The 24955-nt window shown below is 39.7% G+C and overlaps 1 protein-coding gene across 2 annotated transcripts; it reads right to left on the bottom strand.

Annotated features, from left to right (window-relative positions):
* Window positions 1-1372: 1372 nt before the first annotated feature.
* Window positions 1373-24886, bottom strand: paqr6 (progestin and adipoQ receptor family member VI). Of its 2 annotated transcripts, none has more exons than XM_079691524.1 (8): window positions 24732-24886; window positions 15767-16038; window positions 13001-13128; window positions 11670-11875; window positions 10320-10446; window positions 9695-9791; window positions 9261-9405; window positions 1373-4509 (listed from the first exon to the last, which is right to left on the bottom strand). In XM_079691524.1, exons 2-8 carry the CDS (start codon window positions 15815-15817, stop codon window positions 4244-4246), a joined length of 1020 nt encoding a protein of 339 aa, XP_079547650.1. In that variant the 5' UTR covers window positions 15818-16038; window positions 24732-24886; the 3' UTR covers window positions 1373-4243. The 2 variants fall into 2 exon arrangements, with proteins under 2 accessions (XP_079547650.1, XP_079547649.1); XM_079691523.1 differs by lacking the exon at window positions 24732-24886 and adding an exon at window positions 22829-23059.
* Window positions 24887-24955: the final 69 nt, after the last annotated feature.

The raw sequence follows: 24955 nt of genomic DNA on the forward strand, positions 1-24955 counted from the left end.
ACTCTGTAGTGTTGTCCACGTTATCCTTAAGGGCTCCATTTGTGGTTTCAGAATGGACCTTTTTAATAAGCACTCGAGTCTCCAGCCTGGATGGATATGGGATATGACTATAATAAGAGCTGGAAATGAGGCCATTTTCAAAATGGAACTCCTATTAGAGCTTTGCAGCGGGAAACTTTCCCTTTTTAATCTTCCACCTCATTGTATAATGCATGTATGCAGGGAATTGATTTTTGTATGGTAATTATTCCTTCTATGATAATGTCAATGCAGATTAATTGTGGTCTGTTTCCTGCTAATAATAAACCACTCTGTTTCAATATCAATACTGCAGGGCATTACAAATGATGACTTAGGAAAATAACTGTTGCAAAGATGTTGAAACTATTTACACCAGAGCAGTCCTATCTATAAAACATCAGAGATATGAGTAGTAACAATGAGAAAAGCTTATATGTACACTGCATATACAGTGTGTGCAGCCTGCAGCTTTCAACAATATGGATAACTTAAACGCAAAAAACAAATTCACATTTTTTTTAATGATTTAGTCTACCAGCATTCTGGATGTTAAGTGAGCAGTAAGAGATCATTTCACATCAGCGTTTTTAGATTTGGTAGAATGAAATCAAGCAGTTCTTTATGTATTAACTGAGAACACTCACAGTTCAAACGGCTGCCTATTAAAGCACCTTCACTGGGAACAGTCGAAGAGTCTCAAACAATTTAAGTGAAATCTCATTTGAAGGCTGAATTGTGTACAAATATATGTTTTTGTCTTAAATGTGTGCACACGTTGGTCAGGTTTTCTCCAGATAAATCTGTGGGGATTCACACTGTTGCGACACTGCATCACATTTGGTTTGGGATGAAAGCAGATCAGCGGATAGCAGCGATCAGCTGCTCAAACATTCTTACTGTCGAGTTCTGCCCTCTGCTGGACGGACACACACACACACACACACACACACACACACACACACACACACACACACACACACACACACACACACACACACACACACACCTTTCCTATCAGCATATCACACGAGAGCTGCAAGGAAAATCAGTTTGTTCATTTTAATATCTTGGAGTTTGTCAGACAAAAGAAGACATTTGAGGATATCACCTTAAAATGTGGAAAATGTTTTCTGTATTTCTCCTTTTTTCCGGTATTTTGTAGACTGAAAGATTAATCAATATTTAAAACAATAAATGTTGGTAGTCAGTAAACGTGCATATTTTATTCTGTAGTTAAAATAATAATGAGTCTGCTAAACTGTGTTTAAGACATTCCTATTGATAACATGCTATGAATGTAAAACAGACATTCAATCTGTTTTTAAGACACTTAAAATGATTCCAGTGAGAATTCTTGCACTTATAAAAAGCTTAATTTATTACACAAGTCTATTAGAACAAAATAGCAAATTACACATTATACACAGGAAAGAACACATAAGTATTTATACATTTTAAGAGTGGTTTGTTGTTGTTGATTTTTTTTTAAACAGACAAGGAACAAAATGAAACAAAATAAAAAAGGGTTACCTTTAAGTCTGTCAAACCCCGTTTTGTATTCTTGTCTCAAATGTTTCATTATGCACTCATCGTTTCTCTCTATCCCACATATTTGAGCATCCTTCAACACGCTGTATTTGTTTTTAAAGAGTCGTCGCAAGAAAAGTGCCAAGTCTTCCTGATAATTACAACCTAACCTGCTCACTGACGAGTAAACCAACAAGTTCACTGGGAAAAACAGCAGAGGTACAGTGGTGTGGTGTGGTGTGGAGAATTTCTGGGCCCAGAACTGATCATTTCAGAATAAATGCAAAAATGTTGTTCAGAAAAAGACGACATCCGCATCGATCTTTTTGATGTTGAAGCATCTTCGAGCTTCATAACCGTCAAACTGCTGGAAACAGTGCAGGCACCAAACGGCCGAGTGAGATGACAGAAGAAAAACAACAGCAGCTTAGAAATAAATGAGTTCCAAACTGGTTTGGGTCGATGGCAAAGAACCACCACAGAAGCCAGTAATGATGCAATTCCAAGAATCAACAGGGTCAAACCCAGGAACGCTGTAAGATGATGAATGTCGAGAAAATGAAATATCGATCCACGGTGGGCAGGGGTGGAGATAAAACAAAAAGAGTCGCTGCCATTGAGGGCAAACACTGCTCTGTTTTGTCTGCAACATGAAGGCTGACGTGATATTTATACACACTAACCTTCAGAGCATCTCCTCTCCCCTGCTCTGATACAAAGTGTGTGTTCTTGTGTGTGTTGGTGAATCTACACATTCAATCTGTCCCACATTTCTACCTCAGCATCCAACCTGTAACACACCTCATCCCATAATATCACATACATTAACCCTCTTATTAAAACGTATACCAACACAGCTATAAGAAAAGTTTGAGAGTGTGTGTGTGTGTGTGTGTGTGTGTGTTAGCCACATGTTTTCTGTGAGTGCCAACCAATGGTGTTACTGGTGGTATTTAGTGTGAATGTGTGCCATACAAGCATAAACTGGTTTTACACAGAGGTGCCTTCCAAACCATTTGTCAAGTAAGAGCAGCTTTGTTTAAAACTGTACCTACATGTTAGCGCTACAACACAAATGTTTAGACCCCGTCCCATTAAAGCCTATAAACACCTCTTTGCCAGTCTCTGAAGCATAGTTTGTATTTACAGTACTGCTATGACAACATGAGTAAATTATCTAATTTACGTAAGTTAGGTCCGTAACACATTATTTTCTTAAAATAAGTCAGAAAAACCACATCATTTGAACGCAATTCTTTTGAAATGTTACCATCAACTAATCTGCCAGTTTTTCCGTCAATTGTTTTGTCCATAAAAAAATACACAAAGAAAATGCCCTTTGCCGAGTTGTCGAGGTAAGAAAGCCAAAACTAAAGATATTAAGTTTACAACGAGGTAAGAAATAAGGGCTGAAGAGAAAGATGCCTAAAATTGTAAACCCAATGTGTCTTTTTTTCCCCTGCTTGTTTTAAACAGATGCAAATTACAACATTGTTAATTTAGTAAGAACTTAAATAACATCATTAAATTGTACTGTTGATCTTCCCCAAATTCCTGCTTATTACTAAATATAATACATTTTTAAAAATATATATAATTATTAGTTTAGTGGTGCATTTATAAAACAGTCTCATGGGACAAAACAAAACCACAGAATACAAATAGTATGATAGTTTGTTAAACTGCATGTCCACCAAAGTACAGCAACACCAAGACTCCAATATGACTGAAAATACTTCTTTTCATATCTTTTTATTCTTAGCTTTCAAGTTAGAAACCTCAAGGGTTGGAAATGTGACTGCAATGGAAAAATGCAAATACGGAATTTCAGTGCTTTTGTATGTGATCAATGTTCGGAGCAGATATGTGATGGAAGAACAAGAGAAAAGAGAAAATGGTGCCGTTTGCTCTGAACATAAAAATTGTTCAAGACCTTCAGGGGGCATGAGGCCACTATAGTGTTGCCATGGTAATGTACGGTTATAAAAAAATGGTACCTGTCTTTTAATCACCGCCGCGCTGTAAGATTTTTGAAGGTGGATTGTGGGGTTCATAATAAGGCAGGCAATCAGAAAAAAAGGAACCACATGATCTGCAAATCCATTCCCGTCCCTGCAGAGTGAAATCAAAAGGTGGATGTATAAGAGCCGGTAACCAATCTGCATCGTATTAAGGAGAGCCGAAACACTGCTTTAAAACACACTAACCAAGAAGTCCAGTTACAAAGAATATTTTCAATAAATCCTTAATAACGTAAAAGGAGATTCTGGATATGCCACAAAAAAATTATAATAATCCCTGCGATATTAGATGTTTCCAGTTTGAGATTTGAAATGTACTTCTGGTGATGAACTGTAAACATTGTAAATGAAGTGTGGGTCTACAATAAGGCACTTCTCAGCAAGCTTCCTTCAACCCAGAGCCTTTTTAGATTTACATTGGGGGAAATAAATAAACATTTTGTACACGGCAGACATGTATTCTCAAATAGGAGCTTAATGTAGCATCAGAAAAAGGCTTCAATAAAGGCGACTGGGTCCTCAGCTGCTGAGTGAACACATGAATGAATACTTCAGGTGTCAGGGTGTTAGAGAACTACTTTGAGCTGTGGACGTGATGCTTCAAAATCGTTATCTTGGTGTTAAACGAGCTATACGGTGACTGTTAGTCATCTCAAACTGCCCGAGACACTTTGTCACTTCTCCTTGCACTCGCAGGCGGAGGTGTGCGGCTGGTTGGAGCTGTGGCATGGTTTCCACAGCAACGGGGCGCTGAAAATGCCGATGATGCCCAGGTTGAGGACGAGGCTGGCCACCAGCACCCCGATGGTCCCCAGGAAGGAGGGCCCGGCTCCGTGGGCCAGGAGCCACGTCCGCCGCGACGCCATGTCTGCCATCACACCCTCCATCTGGAAGTGGGTCCCCACCACTGCGCTGATGTGGAACAGCTGGTGGCTGTGGCCTGTGTGAGGGGGGAAGACAAGACTGAGTGTAGGAAACAACAAGGTAGGGATGAAGGCTTAAAGAAATGTGCATGGATAAAGATTTCACTTTTGAACGGACATGTGGAAACAAAAAACTTGAGCTGAAAGTTGTTCAATCTAGTGGTCAATCTTGTGAAAATGTTTCCACATAGGCCCATATTTATAATAATACATTGTATTAATCAAGCGCTTCATCAGGTGCTCAAAGACGCTTTACAGAGGCAAAAAAATAAGGTGAGCAATAAAACCACATTTACCACAGGGACACGGCACCAATCACACATTCAAAGCTAGTCCAAAAGGCGAGTTTTGGTCAGTGTTTTGAAGGTGGGGAGGTTAGTACAGTCTCCGGTTTGTTGTGGGAGTGAGTTCGGGAGGAGGGGGGGGGGGGGGGTAGAGAATGCTCCGTCCCCCCAGGTTCAGTGCTTGGTTAGAGTAGGGACAGACAGGAGGTCGGCTTCTGATGAGCGAAGGCTTAGGGAAGGAGGGGTTTTTTGAAAGGTATTCGTTGACGGACGGGGAACCAGTGGAGATTTGATATTAAGCAAGCAGTCAACATTAATTACACTGTAATCTGTGAGTTTCATATTTTAACTGTATTAGTGTATTGACCTGTACTTAAATCATGTTTTATAATTGTTTGTGTGATAGAGGTTATGCAATGATTTTAGTGTTTGTTGCTTGTTATGTACCGACCTAAGGACTGCAGATGGAAATGAGCTCTGCACGATATTGAAAAAAAATTACATTTTTTTCCCCCGCGATATATATTACGTTTTTTTTAACTATATTTAACCGGATGAAGGATTTTAGTCACGGACGTCTGGATCTTAACTGGTTGACTCATCGTACCTTAAGTCATGATCTAACATGTCATGATAATGCATGTTGCTTACCCTCAAATAAGGGGGTTCATTTGTGAATGAAGAAGAGAAGAGCCTTTTTGGATCCAAAATAGTTCCAGATGGCAGATGTTGCTTTTCTTTTTGGAAGTAAATCTTCATTCTGGCCGGTATTGTCCTCCTGTGCCTCGCTCATTTTTTACCGGTGTTTTGATTGTCTGCAAACTAGCAGGGCGGGGCCTGCTGTGATCTGATCAAGAATGATTGTGATTGCTAAAAAACATCAGGTAGGATTTTCTGTGAAATGGCGAGATGGGTGGGAAGAGGCGGGGAAGGGGTGGCATGGGAAAGAGATTCCCTATATTTTTTCTTTCTGTCTTTTCTTTTTCTATTGTCTATATCATTTGTATCTGTATAAGTCCCTTTTGTGAGGACAAAAAAACAAAACAATAAAAAGTTGGTCACAAAAAAAAAGAATGATTGTGATTAGTGGTTTGCTGTGCATGCAGAGCCTGCATGTCACTCACTCAAGTACCCCTGACATGAGAGCCGCGCAAGTTTTCCTTTTGTAGCAAGCAGCAAAATAACTGTAACATGATGTGTTTGAGTTAATGTACCTACTTAATATCGCACCTCCTAAAAAAAGAAAAATGAAAAAAAAAAATGAATTTTTCTTTTAATAAAAAAATGTATAAAATCGCACGTCCCTGCGATGTGAATATCGCGCATGCGCATATCGCGGTTATCGCCATGACATGATATATCGTTCAGCCCTAAAATGAGCTATTAGCTCAAATCTGGCATAATCTCTTCTCTTTTCTGAGATTCATGTATTTGTATGCATGGTCCTTGTTGAAATAAATACATAATATAAAAGGTATCGGAGTGGTGTGGGTGAGGAGGCGGGCGGCAGAGCTCTGGATGTGTTGGAGTATATATTCTCGGGTGATGCTTTTTTGAATATGCACGCTCACCTTCAGGATGCAAACTAACAGAAGCGTTCCATCCTTTGTCCAACGCTGAATTCAGCTGCTTAATTTTTGATCTTTTTAAACTCGCCCGAGATGTTCTTTATCTGTCTCACAAATGATGTTTCCTTATCATATTTTATGATGCTCATGTTTTCATGTTATTTTAGGCTACATTTGATTTTCTTTTGTGGTCTCCCTTCAAAGCAAGTTCCCCTTGGAGCAAAGAATGTTTTATTAATCCATTCAGTCCAACATTTTCTGCTTTTCACCTTCTTCAAATGATTTCAAACTGCACATCTTTCTGTTTGTGCTGTAAGATGCACAAAGCAGGATATTCAAAAGATGTCACCTTGTCAGGGCCATTTTTTAAATAACCCCTGACATTTTATGGCTTAATAATAGTTTGTTTTCTATAAAGAATGATGGCTGTCTTTGAACCAATATAACCATGTGGAATTATCTGTATTTATCTCAGCAAGAGCTGCAACATTTAGTCAATATCACACAGTGTCTCTTCTGATCATTGATTCATCATTTTTGTTATTTCAAACTAAAATGCCAAGCATTACCGGTTTCCAAATGTGATGCTTTTCTTTGCCCTTTATAATAGTACAATAAATCTCAAATCAAACAAGTTATTATTATACTTCCCCTGGCTGTGCTCAGATCATTAAGTGTGATACATTATAACAGTTTATAAAATGCAACCGTAGGGAGATGCTGTACTATAGTCAGATCACCACAACATTAAGATATCACTTGCGGATCAAACCATTAATAATTTAATATTCTGATAAAGACTATATTTGATGCATCATCAATTCATTCGTTGATTGAATTATTCATTGGAGGTTTTGTTAATCGGTGCGTTATTTTGAAGAGCAACTTGTTATGTAAGGGATAATGTGCAGCAAGGCGGTCCTTATGGGTAAAAGAACACCCGACAGGCAGATCAGGAGCCCGACGCCAAGCGGCATCTCACATTATCCCGCTTATTACAAGGCCACATTCTCAACAAAGCAACAACATGACTCCCAATATTAATTGAAATGCTTTTATAGATTTAGAAAATGTTTTTATTGATTTAAAAAATAGTATTATTGATTAAAAACATTGTTTTATTGATTTAAAATTAAATGCATCCGCTAAGAAAAATAGTCCGTTGTTACCGTTTGAACTACGTAGCAACGGCAGGAACGGCTTCGATAGCTTTTTGATTACAGATTTGAAAACATCGCTGCTTGCTTTAAAAGTAGCACAATTCATTATGTCACACCTTGGAAAGTATCTAGATACCCCTGCTCTGATGCCAAAGTAACTAGTGCACACTGAATATGTTTTGCCGTTTGATTTCTATGTCTGGTAAAACGGACCGCAGCTCCGTGTTGAGGGTTTCTGCCCCGTTACTTCTCCGCTGTTTTCTTGTCCCTCTTGTCTTTTTCTTTTCTTGGCTGGGGACTCATCAGCCACTAACCATTCATCCAAATGACTGTGCTCTCCAAATATATTAAAATTAATATTAAAATACTCCATGTTGCTCTCAGGCGGTAGACAAAACTAAAAGACAAGCAAACAGTTTGAAAACTGTTTTCGGCCAAACTGTATACAGTTAAATCGACCGGACTTCTTTCTGCAGATGTGAGCGTCCTTAACAACGGTCTGTACTACTGGATTAGCAACATTTCACGTGTTCTGAATTGACCAATCAGAATGTAGTATTCAACTAAGCTATGTAATAAAAAGGTTTAAAGGAACACAGAAGGACGCTGATACACAAAGAGGACAGTGACAAAACGAAAAAGATGAATGTTTTAGTAGAAGCCTGCTATAAAACCTTTAGTGAAATGGCCAATTATGAAACTAAGAATCTAAAGTGTTGTTCCAATTACCTAAATTAATGAAGTGCCTGATTTGATGTTAGACGTGACTGTGTTTAAACTTCTATTTCCAAGGACAGAAGCAAACCAAGCCGTTGTTCTGTTGCACAATCAGTATCTGAAACACAGCAGCTCTGCCTTTATCTTGAAGTGTGTGAACCACAGGAACAGAAGATTTTTTAAGATAACAACCTTTTTATGAGCAAAGAAACAGAAAGAAAAGTTAGTTTACACTCCGTCAAATAAAGGTCTGTTTGATGCAGAGGCTTTGTTGTGTCTGTAGTGTCCAGCATTAAGCAGGGAGAACAGAAAAAAGCTAACAGCACATTTAAAAATGTAAGGATGCCAGCTTTTTCTACTCTAACTGCTAGCTTATTCTCAACCTTTCAGTTCTTAAAGTGACCTCAACCACAGTTGAACAGTAGAAGCTGGGGATACAGCGCCTTAATCCGCCGTGGAACTGAGGATTGAATACAAGGTCTCCCTACTCACCTACTAGTTTATCCATGGAACTGCCCCCCCCTACCTCAAGGAACTCCAGTCCTCACCCCTCATACTTCCTTGCGGACCACCCGCTCCAGCAAAACCAACCTCATAAAACCCCCCAGGACCAAGCTCCGTACTATAGGAGACCGGGCTTTCTGCTCGGCTGCTTGCTCGGCTGCTCCCAGACTGTGGAATGCTCTCCCTGAGCACATGAGAGCACCACAGACCGTGGAGGCTTTTAAAAAGGCCTCAAACTCCATCTGTTCAATAGAGCCTTTTCCTAGACCTTTTATCTTATTTGTTATTGTTTATTTTTTACTGCTTTTTATCAATTCTACCGTGCTGTGTACCGTTTTTATTTTTGTTCCATGCTAAATGCTTGTAGCACTTCGGGATCTGAACTCAGATATGAAATGCGTTATAAATTAAACCCATCATCATTATTATTATTAAATAAACCTTTATCTTTATCCTCAACCAGGGCATCACAATGTTGAAGTACTTATCAGTATATGCTGTGCAGAGCCACACAACAACATCATGGAGGACATACCAAAGTAGTCGAAGCGCCCGGGGGCCAACCTCTCCGGGAAGTGGGAGGTAAACAGGAAACAGGTGAGGAAGGCGAAGACGAGGTGGTAACAGTGACTGGACAGCGCCTCGCTCGGGAGGCAGTTTCCCCCGCAGCACAGAAGAATCTACACGCAGAAAAACACAGGTTTAATTGTAAAATATTTAGAAAAACACTTACAATAGAAATCAAGAAGATAAAATGCTATTTAAAAAGTGTCAGGGTGGGCATTAAGGGTTGCAGCATTTAACAGTGATTAGGAATTATTGCTCAAAGTATTAAAGCATGGCACTAATCCGCTCCCAGCGCCTGCACAATAACACATATTCATAACACTAGGCATTCTGTGCTCGTGTGCACACAGTTTATCCACACTGTTATAATATGGGAGTGAGAGCAGACCCAAACACACTCACCCTGTAAAACAGAGGAACAGTGTCAAATATAAAAGGAAGGACAAACGCTCCCGTCCTCAGGACTTTACTCCTCTGGGGGAACTGCAGCTCCAGGAACCTGTGGAGACACAGAGAGGACATTTATATTTATACGTAGCAAAAGGGACACACACATGGAGAAATATAAGATCAAACATACCAACTACCCTGTGGTGGTGACCCCACAGAGAAATCTACCATATCATGTTATAAGCTTCAAGCCCACTATTTAAGATAAAGAGCTACTAAGTCAAAAATGATTTAGTTTGTTTTGCAGTGAATAGTTTAAGTGTCACATGACAGTGTTAATGCTGCTTTAGTGGAGTTTCAATCGTGATAACCACATTCTGAGAGAAACACGAAAACCTTTCAGACATTAAGAAGCCACATTTATATAAATCAAGTGCCATTGCAGAGAGGTCATCTATCTATCTTTCTATCTTTTGAAAGCTCTAAGCATATTATTCCTTCTTACAAAACTACTATTTACTTGATCTTAACCAAACTCCTGAAAGCAAGATTCTCACAAAGCCAAGGCCTTGACATTGAAACATGTATTTGAAATCTTTAGCCTGAGGAGGTGTAGATATGTGCAGCGAGCTCTTACCTGGAATAGCAGGACAGGCTGGTGCACAGCACCGTGTTTCCAATGGCGATGGGGGCGAAGTGTTGATGGAGCCAGGTGTTCACCCAGCCGTCTGGCATGACATAATGCCCGTAGCTTATGGCACACCCTGAACACAAACACAGGATATTGGAAAAAGTTCCAATAGGGGAACTGAAGTTGGACTGTGAGGTTTTTGTATAAAGTTTAGTTTCCTACCTCTTCTGCTAAATATGTTTACTTTAAAAATCACGTCATTCTAGGTACTTTTGTTTTTCTCTTTAACAGAAATGCATTGAAATAATTACACTTGGCATTTTAAACATTTCAAACCACAGCTTGTAGATGTTTTTTTATGGTGTCAGAGATGATCACATAAGAAAGGCTGCAGTCTGCTACAGTGTGCTCTCTGATTCAACCACTGGAGGTCGCCAAGGTGGGAATATTTCAAGATCTAATATTTTTTTTATTTCGAGCAAGGATTTGCCCACCTGAAGCTTTTCAGTGTACTAAACCATTTCAAAACGTGTAACTTCTTCTCTAAAGTCTCCCTAATCCTGCAGGGAGAAACCCAGAGAAAACCCATAAGGACTTTTGAACATTTGGAACTGGGCCAATCTGGGCACTAAGAGGCTTTGTGATTAAGGATCAGTATGAGAACAAAGCACTGTAAAAGGGCAGGGAGGAAGCCTGAGTTTCTGAATGTTTCACTGCAGGTCTTTCAGTGCTGGGATCATAAAGACACCATAAAGACATTTACACTATTGTATATTTCTTCGTGAGAGAAATGCACACACTGAACATATACATCGACAGTAAATACAGGAGTGTCACCCACAAAGACAAAACATGTCATGCATGTTCAAACTGACAGTGACAGCAGGTGCAGCAAGAAAACATATTTAAATAACCTATGCAAAAAGCTTTGAATTCTTACAAGGCTTCTGCACTGTGTCAGGGAAATAATATCCATCAGATAATTGATTGTGAGGCATATGCTGCCTGGGGTGCAAAAAAATGCAAATAGAATGTCATTTGCAGGGTAAGTCATAAATTATAGTTCCCTTTAAGATGCCTAGTCAGCGTTCTTGAAATTCAATTATTGCTACAAACGGTACCACACCAGGTTTCATGTAGAGGTTATTTCACCCTTCTTTCCTCAACGTCCATAAGATATGTGTGGCTCGATGGACCAGTAATATTCCTGTTCACTGTAGTTTTTGAATGTTTAATGTTCATGACTGAGGAAGAGCATCAAGCCTATATTCAGACAGTCACATCTGAGTTCTGCTAAGAAGAAAATATGCACCAAAGCTTCCATTTTCAGGATTTCCCGATATGTCTGAGTCTTACCCAGACTGTAGAGGCTGATGGCTCCGTAGTCAAAGAAGTAGCAGATGTGGCGGGACTCTGGGGACATGGTGCTGAAGGTGTGAGCACAGCTGGAGGTGAAGGGGTAGATGCAGATGAGCAGCATGTACACCAGCAGCGGCCAGGTGTAGCTGTCCGTCAGGAAGTTCATGGTGGAGCAGAGCGCAAAGAAACGCCACAGGAAGTACCTGAAAACACCAGTTTGTCTTATTTAAGCATGACAATAAGCTCAAAACTGTCCCTCACTTTTCAGAGCTGTTATTCTTGGATTTACCCAACATCCTGATCTCAGTCTCCTGTTTGTTTGGATTCAGGATCGATATGTTTTGAGGAACTTTTTCCAACCTATCTAAAAGTTCTTTAGGGTACATTCTAGACACCCGCTTATTTTCCTTGCAGCACTATGAAGGATTTGAGGGATTACATCACAGTCACACCTCATAGTCCTACTTCTACTGATCCTTACAAACTCTTCCGTGTTTTCTCAGCTGTAGATAAGATAAGTTGAATTGAATACAACTCGTCACAACCTGGTTTATGAAAAAATCATTCCATATCTATTGTTTGAACAAATATGGTTTTATGTCTCATTCAATTTGATTAAAAGGTGGGGTAGGTAAGTTTGAGAAACCGGCTCGAGATACACTTTTTGTTATATACCATGGAATGCTCTTAACATCCCGATAGCAATGAATCTGAAGTGCTTTGACAAAAAATCCATTAAAAAATGTCATTTGTGGAAGCCGTAGTACGACCAATCACCTGAGCCGGCCCGGCTAAAGTAACTGGATAGCCTACCTGCCTGTCAGCCTTCCATCTGTGCACAAACTTATCTCGTGACCTCATTGGTCATGTGTGTGTTGGAGGAGGGGCTCTGTAAGGAAGTGGCAGATTTGTTCCGGCTGTGTATTTTTAAATTCTAGCGCACTCGAGTTGGTTTCTCCAAAATTACCTAACCCACCTTTAAGCAGATGCTTTTCATCCAAAGCCACTAACAATAAATGCAATCAACGGTGAGGATACAATTTCAGAACAGCAAGAATCTTGCAAGTACACTAGCTTTAAATAACCCAAAACGTGCACAAGACACAGAAAGACATTTTATGTATGGCTTTTTAAGATATAAATGATCTAAGTGTAAGTAAAGGTATTACTTTTGTATATGTTTTTTTTTGAAGTGGTAAATGAAATGTACTGATACTTTGGACCAGGTTGAATACAGCAGTGAATGTTGATCTTGTGGTCATTGTCTAATGTTAGCCGTTTGATGGAGCAAGGGCAAATCTTTCAAATGTCCCTGTAGTTGCACTTACCATGTTGGCAGGAAGTGGGTCCAGATGTTGACCGTCTCGTTGTTCATCTGGAAGCTGCTGAGGACGCAGTCCAGCGCTGAGCTGTGGGGGTGGCGGTATCCAGAGATGATGCTTTCCTCCCTGAACACCTGAGGCACGCACACACACACACACACACACACACACACACACACACACACACACACACACACACACACACACACACACACACACACACACACACACACACACACACACACACACACACACACACACACACACACACACACACACACACACACACACACACACACACACACACACACACACACACACACACACACACACACACACACACACACACACACACACACACACACACACACACACACACACACACACACACACACACACACACACACACACACACACCAATCTCTTCATAGTAGAGAATTTCAGAAACGTTGAAACTATGCCTTGCAATAACCTTAATGATAATAATTCTAAATAATTCATTTTTCAAGACATTGTGTTTCAAACATGAATGTGGTACATTACGATAAGATCTACTTTAGCATACACTGTGGGTGTTTCTCAATGTCGGGTACGCTTGCTTGGTAGCACATCTTCCGAGTCACTTGCTTCAGAAGCGAGGCAAGAATACTTCCTGGCATTCGGAAAACAAAGAGTGGAACCGGCGAGCAAGTGTGCAGGTGTGCGTCATATGAGAAGCCCCGCCTTACATTTTCCGCCACAAATTTGGGGAAATTGGTCCGTGTGCAAAGCATTGTGGGGATTTTAAGACTGCGGAGTCTACACATGTGCAGCCTCTAAATTTCTCCAAACGAAGTACGCCGGGCTCGGTAGAATTCCAAGTATGCTGGACATTGGAACAGTACTTCGGCGGCACTCGATGACGTAGTATGCTTGAAATAGTGGCTCTGGAGCAGCCTTACTCGAGATTGAGAAACACCCAGCAAGTCTGGCCCTTAAGAATTGTTCGAAATTCAATATTTGTGTTCCTAATTTATCACTGACGGACACAACAAATATGTTGTTACACCTATCTTGATATGACTTTCCTTCTGCTGTCAGCAATAGTACTTTTAGTCTAACTTGCTCTGGAACTCATTTTACACAGCAGCACCAATTTCATGAGCACGAGCAGCAGTGAGACACAGAAATAATGTAACAGAAACGTGATTAACTGCGCAAACTCAAGGACACATATTTCAGCCCTTGAATCTGAGACTGTTGCCTGGATATTGTGATGTAAAACCACGACAGCATTGACTGCTTATCAGATAAGATCCAGTCTGGCGGACGCCTGCCAACGCAGATGCTTGAACTGCAGGGCTCGGCCTCCTCAAGGACGGGATCTCCGCCACAAGCAGCTAGCACAAATCTTTCCTGCCAAGGCGTGGATGTTTGATTTCATGTGTGTACATTGGTTATGACTTTTAGGAACAGCAAATGGTTTTGTTTGTGGTATATAACTACTGGGAGGTAAGCTGTTTGTAGTTTCAGAGAAAGAAAGGAAGAAGGCGATGATGTTTGCGAATCCTTCCTGTCAACAAGACTTACCAGGATGTGACAAGCGTCTTTTAATTAAGACGCTCGTTACACAAATGGAACGGTATCAGGGGTGCACATTTAATTGAATCAATTCAAAGTGCCATATGGGCATCAGAGGATGCATGATACATCTTAAAAGGCAAAATATACCAAAACACTTTTCCGAGGTAAGTATTATTGTGCTGCTGAGAAGTCGCTGCCTACTAATTGAAAAAAAGGCACAATTATAATTTTGGTGATTTTTCAATGAATTATAATTATTCAAAACGAATTCCCTTCAATATCTTGAATCATTTTGCAATTGCAATATCATTACAAATATTAATAATAAGACAAGATATTTATTCCAAATCGTTCAGCCCTAAATGGTTTTTAATCACAACATGAAACACACCTTTCCGAAATACTACAATTACTAGAGATGTCCCGATCCGATCACGTGATCGGGGATCAGAGCCGATCACGTGATTTTCAAAAGATTGGAATCGGGAGAAAAAAATCGGGGATCGGGATTTTTTTTTTTTTTTTTTTTTATTTTTATAAATATTTGTTTTTAATTTTGTATTCAATGTTACAAAACAAAAATGACCATGTTCAAGTCTTAAAGTCATCCTGAGGCCTTAGTTTTGGTTTCAAATTACACAACATCATGTATGTGTTGCTTCTTTGGGGCTTGTTTTCATAGACCTGGTTGCTTATTTCTCTCAAATCTGGCAACAGAGTGGGCAGGGCGCAGTGTCTAATTGTAGCAGTAAGCTAACAAGTACTGATAAGCTTTATTTTGTTTTGATCCAATGCTGCACAACTGAACTGATCCAATGCTGCTGTGAAAAAAAGAAGCTATATCCATGTTGGATAGAATATCCAATTTAAATTAAAAAAAAATAACCTTAAGGGACAACTTGAATGCTTTTTTTCTTTTTTTTTCTCTTAATGCATTGTATAAAGATCGGATCGGGAAAAATCGGTATCGGCAAATTGTCAAAATCAAATGATCGGAATTGGATCGGGAGCAAAAAAAGGTGATCGGGACATCCCTAACAATTACTCAATGGAGCAGCACAGTGTGACTTAATGCCTAACCTGTTGATATTCAGTGATGGTGGGCTACTTCCTAATCTGAGAATCACTTCGGAATATGAGGTTTTATCAGCAGCGTGAAGCAAACTGAACCAAGATTCCCGTAAATGTTGTTGAGTTCCCGCTCCTCACCTTGGGGATCTGGTGGATGTCGAAGAGCTGGGGGAGCTTGATGCTGAGCATGTCTTTGGGCAGTCTGATGGCCCCCCTCCCTCTCTGACAGACCTCCCTGAGCCTGGCGCGTCCCCCCTGACAGAGGACGACCCACACGGGGTAGTCGAACACCGGGATCCGTGCCCCTGGTCCTGGACAGTCAGGCTCCCATTGCAGGCAGCGGCCCCAGCCCTGGATCCAGCTGCCCCCACCGCCAGCACCGATCCCGATCCCCCGCCACACCGGGAACACTGCAGGGACACACAAAAAAACACACACACAATGAAACAGAAAAAAACTTCAGGATCCATTTTAAGATTCCTATTGTCACTTTTAAACCTTTACATTTTCAGGCTTGTGCCTACTTTAGAGATGTACTGCAGTGTGTCCCCATGAGGCCTACAGATCAGGGTTTGATGGTCGTTCGTTGCTCCAGAGCAGTGTGTTAGACTTTCTTGTTGTCTGACATTATCATTTTTTTAATGATAATTAATTAAAAGGTGGAGTCTGTGTTTTCAATCTAGTTCATTTCTTTTTTTATTTAGAAGATTTTCCCTCATGGTTTGCTGGCTGTTCATTCTATGTATGCTGAAAAATATACATGCCGAGTCATATCTCTGTAAATAGGAATAGGCTTTACGAAATGTCTTACGTTCCAAAGTATCTGTTTGAGGATTTCAAAAGCAGCAGAAAATAATTCTTTTTTTTTTCTTTTTTTTTTTAGGCTTTCAAATTTGGATTGAAGCAGAATTCATCCATATATCAAAAACCTTTCAATTGACAACATATTTATATATTTTTTCAATAAAATGTTACTTAAATGAAGACTGAATAATCGTATAGCATTTATTTATCAATGGCTTTGAGAGAAAAGACGAACAAAGACAAAACAATACTGATCAACGGCCTTCAGACTTTTCCATCATTGTTAAAAAAATAAAAAAATCAGTCACTGACAGAAAATCTTGGAACATTTTGTTTTTGGTTCATTTTTGCAACGATAGTCACAGGGCAAATGTTATATAAGCATTGATAAGTTAATATGACAGGAGTGAGAGTGGTGTGCGTTGACTGGAGAGACACTGAGGACAATCTCTTATTGTGTCTGAGCGCCAGACATACAGAGACATCAGTTTGAAGAATGCCTGACATTGTCACACTGCAACGGCCTTTGACTGAAGGCAAGCCTAACGACACGTTCGTAAAGAGAGGATATTATATAGTGCATTCCATTCCAGTCATTTTTAAAAATGTAAATCAATAAGGTGCGAAGAGGATGTACTTAGAAGAATGTGTAATCATGAAGCGAAACGCAGCCTTATGTAATTCAGAAATAGTTTGGCCACCAGATCGCAATTTTAAAAAGGTAGGGTAGGTAAGAATGGAGAAACCAGCTCGAGTGCGCTAGAATTTGAAACTACGCAGCCGAAAAGAATCTGCCCCTTCCTTCAGACTTCCTTACAGAGCCCCTCCTCCAACACACACGAACGTGCACACGACCAATGAGGGCACGAGATAAGTTTGTGCACAGATGGAAGGCTGACAGGCAGGTAGGCCATCCAGTTATTTTAGCAGGGGCGGTAAAATGATTGGTCGTGCTTTTTACAGCGCCATGGCTTCCACAGATACATTTTTTGATGTATTTATTGTCAAAGCATTTAATGTATTCATTGCTATCGGGATGTTAAGAGCATTCCATGGAATATAACAACAAGTGTTTCTGACGTGAATTACCTACCCCACCTTTAAATAACGAAACGAGACATGCTAGCATTTTGTTATTAGTTTGAGAAGAACAGTGTTTTCGTATGTATGTAAAGGGCTATATTGATTTGATATGTTACTTTACCAGAAGTTATGCAAAGAAAACACACAATATATTTTCTTCAATATAAAAAAAGGCATATATAGCCTACTGGACATCACTTTAAGAGTAATGCTGGTCTTGAGAAAACATAAATAGTAATTTTACATTCTTAAAATGAACCAAATGATTTCTTAAACTGAAACACTGCGCTGCTTTCAGACTTTAATCCGTGTTGTTATTGACCTGCCTGTGTCTCAGAGTTTTGTTATTTTCTGCGGGACCTGATAGGCTCCTGTCATCACAGCTCACACTTTGAGGGGCTCCTCTCCTGCAGAGGGGGGGCAACACCAAGCGGCCTCTGCTCACTCCAGCCCAGCTGCAGGCCCCGGCCTGTTCACTGTGACAAAGTGAGCTTTGTGCAAGCTGAAGCGTTGGGAGTACAGGGGCCAAAGGATGACGGTTACACACGGCACTGGATGGAAATGAGGCTGCTCACACTCTCACACACACAGAGTCCTGCCATGGAGACAAAATATTCTGAACACTGACATGCGTGCACGCTGGTACAGATCCTGCATTCTCCACGGCTGGATATCATCTGAGCAGATTACAAAATAATCTGAACACTGACATGCGTGCACGCTGGTACAGATCCTGCATTCATCACGGCTGACTGACACACACACACACACACACACACACACACACACACACACACACACACACACACACACACACACACACACACACACACACACACACACACACACACACACACACACACACACACACACACACACACACACACACACACACACACACACACACACACACACACACACACACACACACACACACACACACACACACAGCTTGTTTCAATGACAATAGCTATGAAAAGCCACTGGGTTCACTGCAGCGTGAGAAAAAAACTCATTTGAATTCAGATCAGGTGGCACCAATGATTTGAATAGCCGCTTCAAGATCTGGAATATTTTTGCAAACTTGGATTTGAATGGTAACATTAATGCATGCATGCAAAATCTATCTAGATTGGAGGATAACTGGCCATGAGAGATAAAAGAATGCAGCTTTTAGAAGCAAAACAGTCATTGTGATTCAGGACAGTGACACATTGTTTGTGGGCATGAGGCAAAGAACTCTTGAGCATTGACATAAAGAGACACTTGTGCACGTAGCCTTTCATACCTTGGTGACTCAGGAAGAACGTGACCTGACATGCTGTCCAACAAGCATACAAAGCAACAACAGCATTTAGTGAGAGCTTCAAGTTTAAGACTACAAGAGGAACTTCAGCACGACATGTGGCTCATTCAATAAAGCACAAGAAAGTAAAACCGAAAGTGAGTGGTTTTTTTCGTATAGCTCTGAAATGAGAAGTCTACAAAGTGAGCAGATAAATGAGCAAATAAATACTCTTATGAAAACTGAACTTGCGTTACGGCTTGACTCACCAAAATCACACACTATGTGGTGAAATAAACACATTTGACTTCAGCTCTTTAGGAATTACGAAACCAGAGATATTTCAATGTTGAGGTGAGGCATCATTCAAGCATGCAGAGACCAAACACCCTCCTCTTCAACACCTCCTGCTGCTTTCTGAGGTCACGCTGCTCATTTGATTTAACAACCGAGTCAGCCACCAAGTTCAACTTCACATGATATAAAACACATTGCTGAGTTAGATAAGACCTCATCATGCAGACCTTTAAGACAGGCTTGAACATCTGAAGTTGAAAAGGTGTTTTCCCTATTTAGTCCTCTGTAACTTGGACAGGGCATGGGCTTTTTGTTAAAGTGGCTGATGAAATCTTGCAAGCATCCTCCCGCAAAACGATAACATCAGCCTTAAGAAGTTAACTGTGGTTTCATGGACATATTGAGAAGATACATGTGGCTCCTTCATCTAAGAAAGTCATGTCAAAGTGAAACTAAGGGTGTTTAGAACTTGTAGAAGTTCTGTTTTGATATTAGACATTTTTGGCTCTTGAAATGTAATCTGACCTCTCCTCTATCCCTGAGGTAAACATCCAAAACTTATATTGTCCATCTGCTTAACATGCTCTGCTTCACACTTATTTTATTTCACAAATACTTTGTTTTGGCTAAGCACAATGCAGAGAAAAGTACTAAAATAGTGATATTTCTGTCATGTTGGCTCCAAAGTATTGGATTCAAACAATGAATAAGAGGTGTAAGTAGGTGTCTAAATCCACATCATAACTGTGCAGGAACTTCTTCTCTAACTGAGCAAAAATGCAATGAAAGCATTTTCAAAACTATTTCTCTAAATCTGAAGGTCAGCACTTCAAACTCAGTCATTTTATTTCCAACCTAAGTTGCTGAAGTAGAATGAAACACATGGAATGAAACGACTTCTTCCCTGACTCACAATGCACTTATAACATTGTCGATGAACAGTTAAAAAAACAAACTACTGATGCAGGATAATCAGATGATCCATTTTTCATTCCATAAATACTTATTCCTTTACAAAAACATGGCGCCTATGGTACCCACAATGCAACCTGACAGCTGACAGTTTAGTTGGAGATTCTGGTGTTATGCTAGTTGTGGCTAACAGAGGAGCAGCGAGCTTCAAAAGTCTGGGAAACACAACTCCATGCCGGGAGATTCTTTATATTTCAATCTGAGTCAATTTATCAGACTTTACAATTTCAGTAGTGCTTTCCATTTATTACTTTTTACATTTTCAGTGTGTGCAAAGTGCCACTAATTTGTTTACTCAGCAAACACAAGGAATACAAGTCTTTTGTGACATGCCAGGTGTTATCTCTGACTGCTCATAAGCAAACAGTGAGTAGTGAAACCTCTGCCGTTGGTACCTGCACACCCTGTGGCAACACTGACATGACCCCAACAGCAGCTCCTTCCTTTTTTTGTTCTTCTATCTAGACAACAACATTTATTTCCCACTCTCTCGTGATGTCGTCACATGACCTTTCTCAATGGACTTCTTTATTGGCCAGAGGCTGACAATACGAAGGCTATTGCAAGAGAGCATGTTGCCCACACAGACAGACACACACGAGCCTTGTAGGCCTACAACATGTTCTCGTTCTGCGCCATAGAGTAGTCCACTGTCCCGCTAAAACACGCTCAGAACAAAAAACATCTGCACGTACTGTTAATAAATGACTTTCCACGATCATTAATGCATTTATGTCAATGAAAGACTAATTGTGTGACATGTTGTGATTATTTATAAATGGTTAATTTACAACTTTCTAAACTGGGATCAAACTGATTATTTTTCCCAGAATTCTTTTCGGCAACCACCCACAGGATGCCTGATCGTGCTCCACATAGGAGAAAGAACAGAAAGTCAGATTTGTATTGATTTGATTGTTTGTTTAAGCAGATTTGTACACACATTGAGGCATGTGCAGGTGTGAATGAATGTATGTTTGTATACACACTTGTCATGTTGAGTTGATCAAACAAGTGTATGGTATTTTTCCTTAAAATGAAATAAGTCAAACAGTTGAGTAATTAATATAACTTTCTGTATATCGATTCATGTGAAAAGTGAACATCTTTAGGTTTTAGACAAACAAATTGAGCTATTTGAAGAGTTCATCTTTGGTATTTACAACTTTCTGACAATTATTCGAATAAAATCATCACTAAGAAAAACAATCCAGCTTTAATTTATCCTCAAATAGCACAAAGCACTTCTTCCCTGACCCAGTGTTACTTTGAGGTTACTTTGACAACTTGTGGGGTAATCCAACACACAGGAACTTATGCTAAGCCTCAGACTGTTGTTTATAACTTCCCTCTTCTGGCTTTTAGCCTGAAGTCATGCTGAAATATTTTTTTCAAGAAGGTGTTTTACTTGGTCACCATCCCCTTCCTGGAAAAAGTCTGAATTACACATTAAAGGAATGTACTACGCAACGTTATGTAACATTATGTTCTCACATCACATGGATAACTGCTGGAACAGAGTTAACTGTCACTCTCATTGCAACATCAAAACCGTTAACTTCTGAGAAAGCATCTTATGTTTTCATTGTTAAAAAAAACAACATTTCTCAATACTAGCTAAGAGTCAAAGTCATCAATCAACAATTCAGGATCGCATGTGACTGTGTCCCACAAAAAGGAACACAATGTTAAATATAAACCGGTTTCAAGTCAATGCTAATTAAATATGAGGTAATTCATTTAGGGATGAGAGATCAGACCTGGGAGTGTGTGTGTGTGTGTGTGTGTGTGTGTGTGTGTGTGTGTGTGTGTGGACATGAGCACATGTTGTAACCTCTACCCTGTCTCATTGCTCTGCTGTAGTACCTGAACACGTTTTGTACATCATGTGCAACAATAATGTCCAGTTCCAACTCTAAAAAGGTGGTTAGCTGCAGTGAAAGAAAAACAGCAACATTAAATAGATAATACTGCAACTAATGATTATTTTCATTGCTGTGAACTTCCTCAAATAAACAAATAAGAGATATAACCGGTCAGAAAAATGTAAACAATATCAATCTCAATTTCCTAGAATCTTCAAATGTCCAGCCAACAGTCCAAAAATAATAATTGTAACTTTAATAAGTGCTTAAAATCATAGAAAAGTTGGAAATCCTCACATTTGAGAAGCTAAAAGGAGATCGTTGTTTTAAATTAGAGCATGAAAAATGGCTGTTTATTCATTTATTGATCTTCAAAAAAGTAGATCATATTGGTAAATGATCGAAGAATAAAGTAGGCTGCAACTCTAGAAGGTGGCACACCAGTGAATATATTAAGAAAAACTACAAAACACACATTCTCTTACTCGTGGCTTGTGTGAAATGTAAATAGGGAAAGAGGAGTTCAAGTCCATGTGGAATTTGCTTTTCCAAAACACCTCCAATTAATTGAAAGAGAAAAACAGAACATTTCTAAGTTGCTCCTGGATACATCTCCAGAGCACACCTTCAGGAAACACTGTATTCACATGAAGCCAATTCTCAGAGTCTCAACCTTCAACCCCGTGCATGTTTTCTTTTTTAATTTCCTCTCGCTTTTTACTCATTAAACATTCATTTCCAGGAATTCCTTGAACACACAGCGTGTGTTGCAACAGCGAGAAGTCAAACAGCACTACTGGAGGCAACAAAACTTCGCCTCCACAAAAGGCAAGTGAAAAGCGAGGAAACACATTTCTTAGCGTTTTTGTCACACAAATACTTTGTTCGACTTACCGCGACCCTCGGGCATGCGGAGGTTAAAGTATGCCTCCACCCGTGTCTGTGTTAAAATAGTTAAAACGCTAAAACTACTGGCGTGTTTGAGAGCCTCTGCAGGGCGTCTTCTTTCCTCTGTGTCTTTCGGTTTTATAATACTCGGGTCTTCAACGACTTTTTTACTCCTCTTGTTCCCGCGAGCCAGTAGGAAGCGCTGCTCGGTGCTCACGTGCATCACTGGAGTAACAACACGAGCCATGTGTCCAACGCCTTGTGACAACACTAGAAAGCGATAAATGTGGAAATATGTCATCATGTTAACTTGAAAAAAAACAAGCAAACACGAACTATAATATCTGAAACCAGCTGTCTTTGTTTATTTGTAGGGTATTTTATTGTTTTACTAGCTTTCCTAGAGATGTATAGGCTACTTAGCATCTGTGCTAAGAAAATACTTAGCCAGGTGGGGTGAAAGAAATGGGCTACTATAATTGTTTAGCTTTTGTAAAATCAACATTGTAGTTATACCACAGGGTACGGAAATACTCTTTTAGAAGTAAAAGGATTTTATATATCAGAATTTTACGTCAGTGAAAGTAGACTATACCTTTAGTTACTTTGCCTATTAAGATTAGTAGCTACTAAATTCACACATCACTAATTATAATCTAGTGCTTCATTCTGCATGAGAACTTTCTTGTACCTAAGGTCACAAATAAAAAATTGGAGTAAAAGTACAAAAGTATTTGCAACGAAAATATAATGCATATGTGACCACCCTAGGTAATGTAACATGACAGCGATGAAAGCCAGCATGTCAATCAACCACCATTTTTCAAGGTTTCACAAGTCCAGTTGCCTTTGACTTATTTCTACATGCTTCCGATGAGGCCTGTGGGGATCCTCCTTTCTTTGAAAAAGGAAGGACATCCTGTTTTACTCTGCACAGGAAAAACATTGAGTTTTTGTCAAAACATATTTTTTATCCCATCAAGTTTCTTGCAAAAGTATGTTATGACTTTTTGAGTTTTTAGGACCAAACACTTTAGCTTCCTAACAAAAGCACAACACCGTATGAGCTTGATGTTGGAGGAACCCATTGATTGATTAGCTATAAATAATTAATTGCAGAGGTAAGCGCCGCACCTCACCATGCAGTTACCTACGATGAATCAATGTTCCTGAAGTTAATGTGAACATAGGCAGTGGCAATATATTTAAGTTATTTAAGAGTAGTAATATCAAATAATACAAATTCCCCATTACAAATAAAAAGCCCTGTATTCAAAATGTACCCAAGCAAGAGTGTGGTAGCATGAGCAAAAGTAGCCCGTCAATTTAGGGTGATGCCTCGTATTTTATAATCCAATCAAATTAACCTATTGGAGTACAAAAAAAACCCAATAGTTTTATCTCTGAATCAGGATTGGATGGAAACACTCAAGCACTTTAAGTAGGCCTACCATAAATGTTAATGAATTAATAACAAAAGATAATAATTTAAGATGAAGATGGAGCCAAAATAAAAAACTTGAAAAATGAATGAGAACATATATCCACAATTCAGATATTATTACTTAATAGTTTTGGGCCCAAAATAATAGACATAATCTAATCTGGACCCAGGCTGCTCAAACACTGAAAGCATGTGCATATCAATTCTTTGAAAGTAAGAAAACATGGGAGGGATATCCCCAGTTTTTGGAAGTACTATTCAGCGCGTCAAGTTCCTAACAAACGGAAGTTCCCAATCACAGGGATTGTCTTACAAGTAAAGACCTCCAGAGTCTCTTAAAGAGAGTGAGTTTACAAAAACAAGAGTCTCCATCAAGACAAAACACTGAGTCGCTGTTTGTGTAATGATAGAAGCTGCAGAACCATAGCAGAACTATTGCAGATCAAAGCAGGAACCCGGTCTGACCTTTCAGCTTTAGGTGTCCGATGAGATCATTGTAGGTTCAGATGAACAGATAACAAACGTTGATAATCAATTGAAGAAATACTTTTCTGGGAATAGAAAGAGTTATAAATCCATTGTCATTCCAGAGTCGGGCCCTGTCCCTATTGCACTGAACAGCCCCCCTCTTTCCTCTGACATTCCTGCAGTAACCGAATAAAACAAACACTACTGCAGCCCCCAATGTT

Source organism: Notothenia rossii, assembly GCF_949606895.1.
Source record: "Notothenia rossii genome assembly, chromosome: 7".
In the NCBI taxonomy this organism is placed as follows: Eukaryota; Metazoa; Chordata; class Actinopteri; order Perciformes; family Nototheniidae; genus Notothenia; species Notothenia rossii.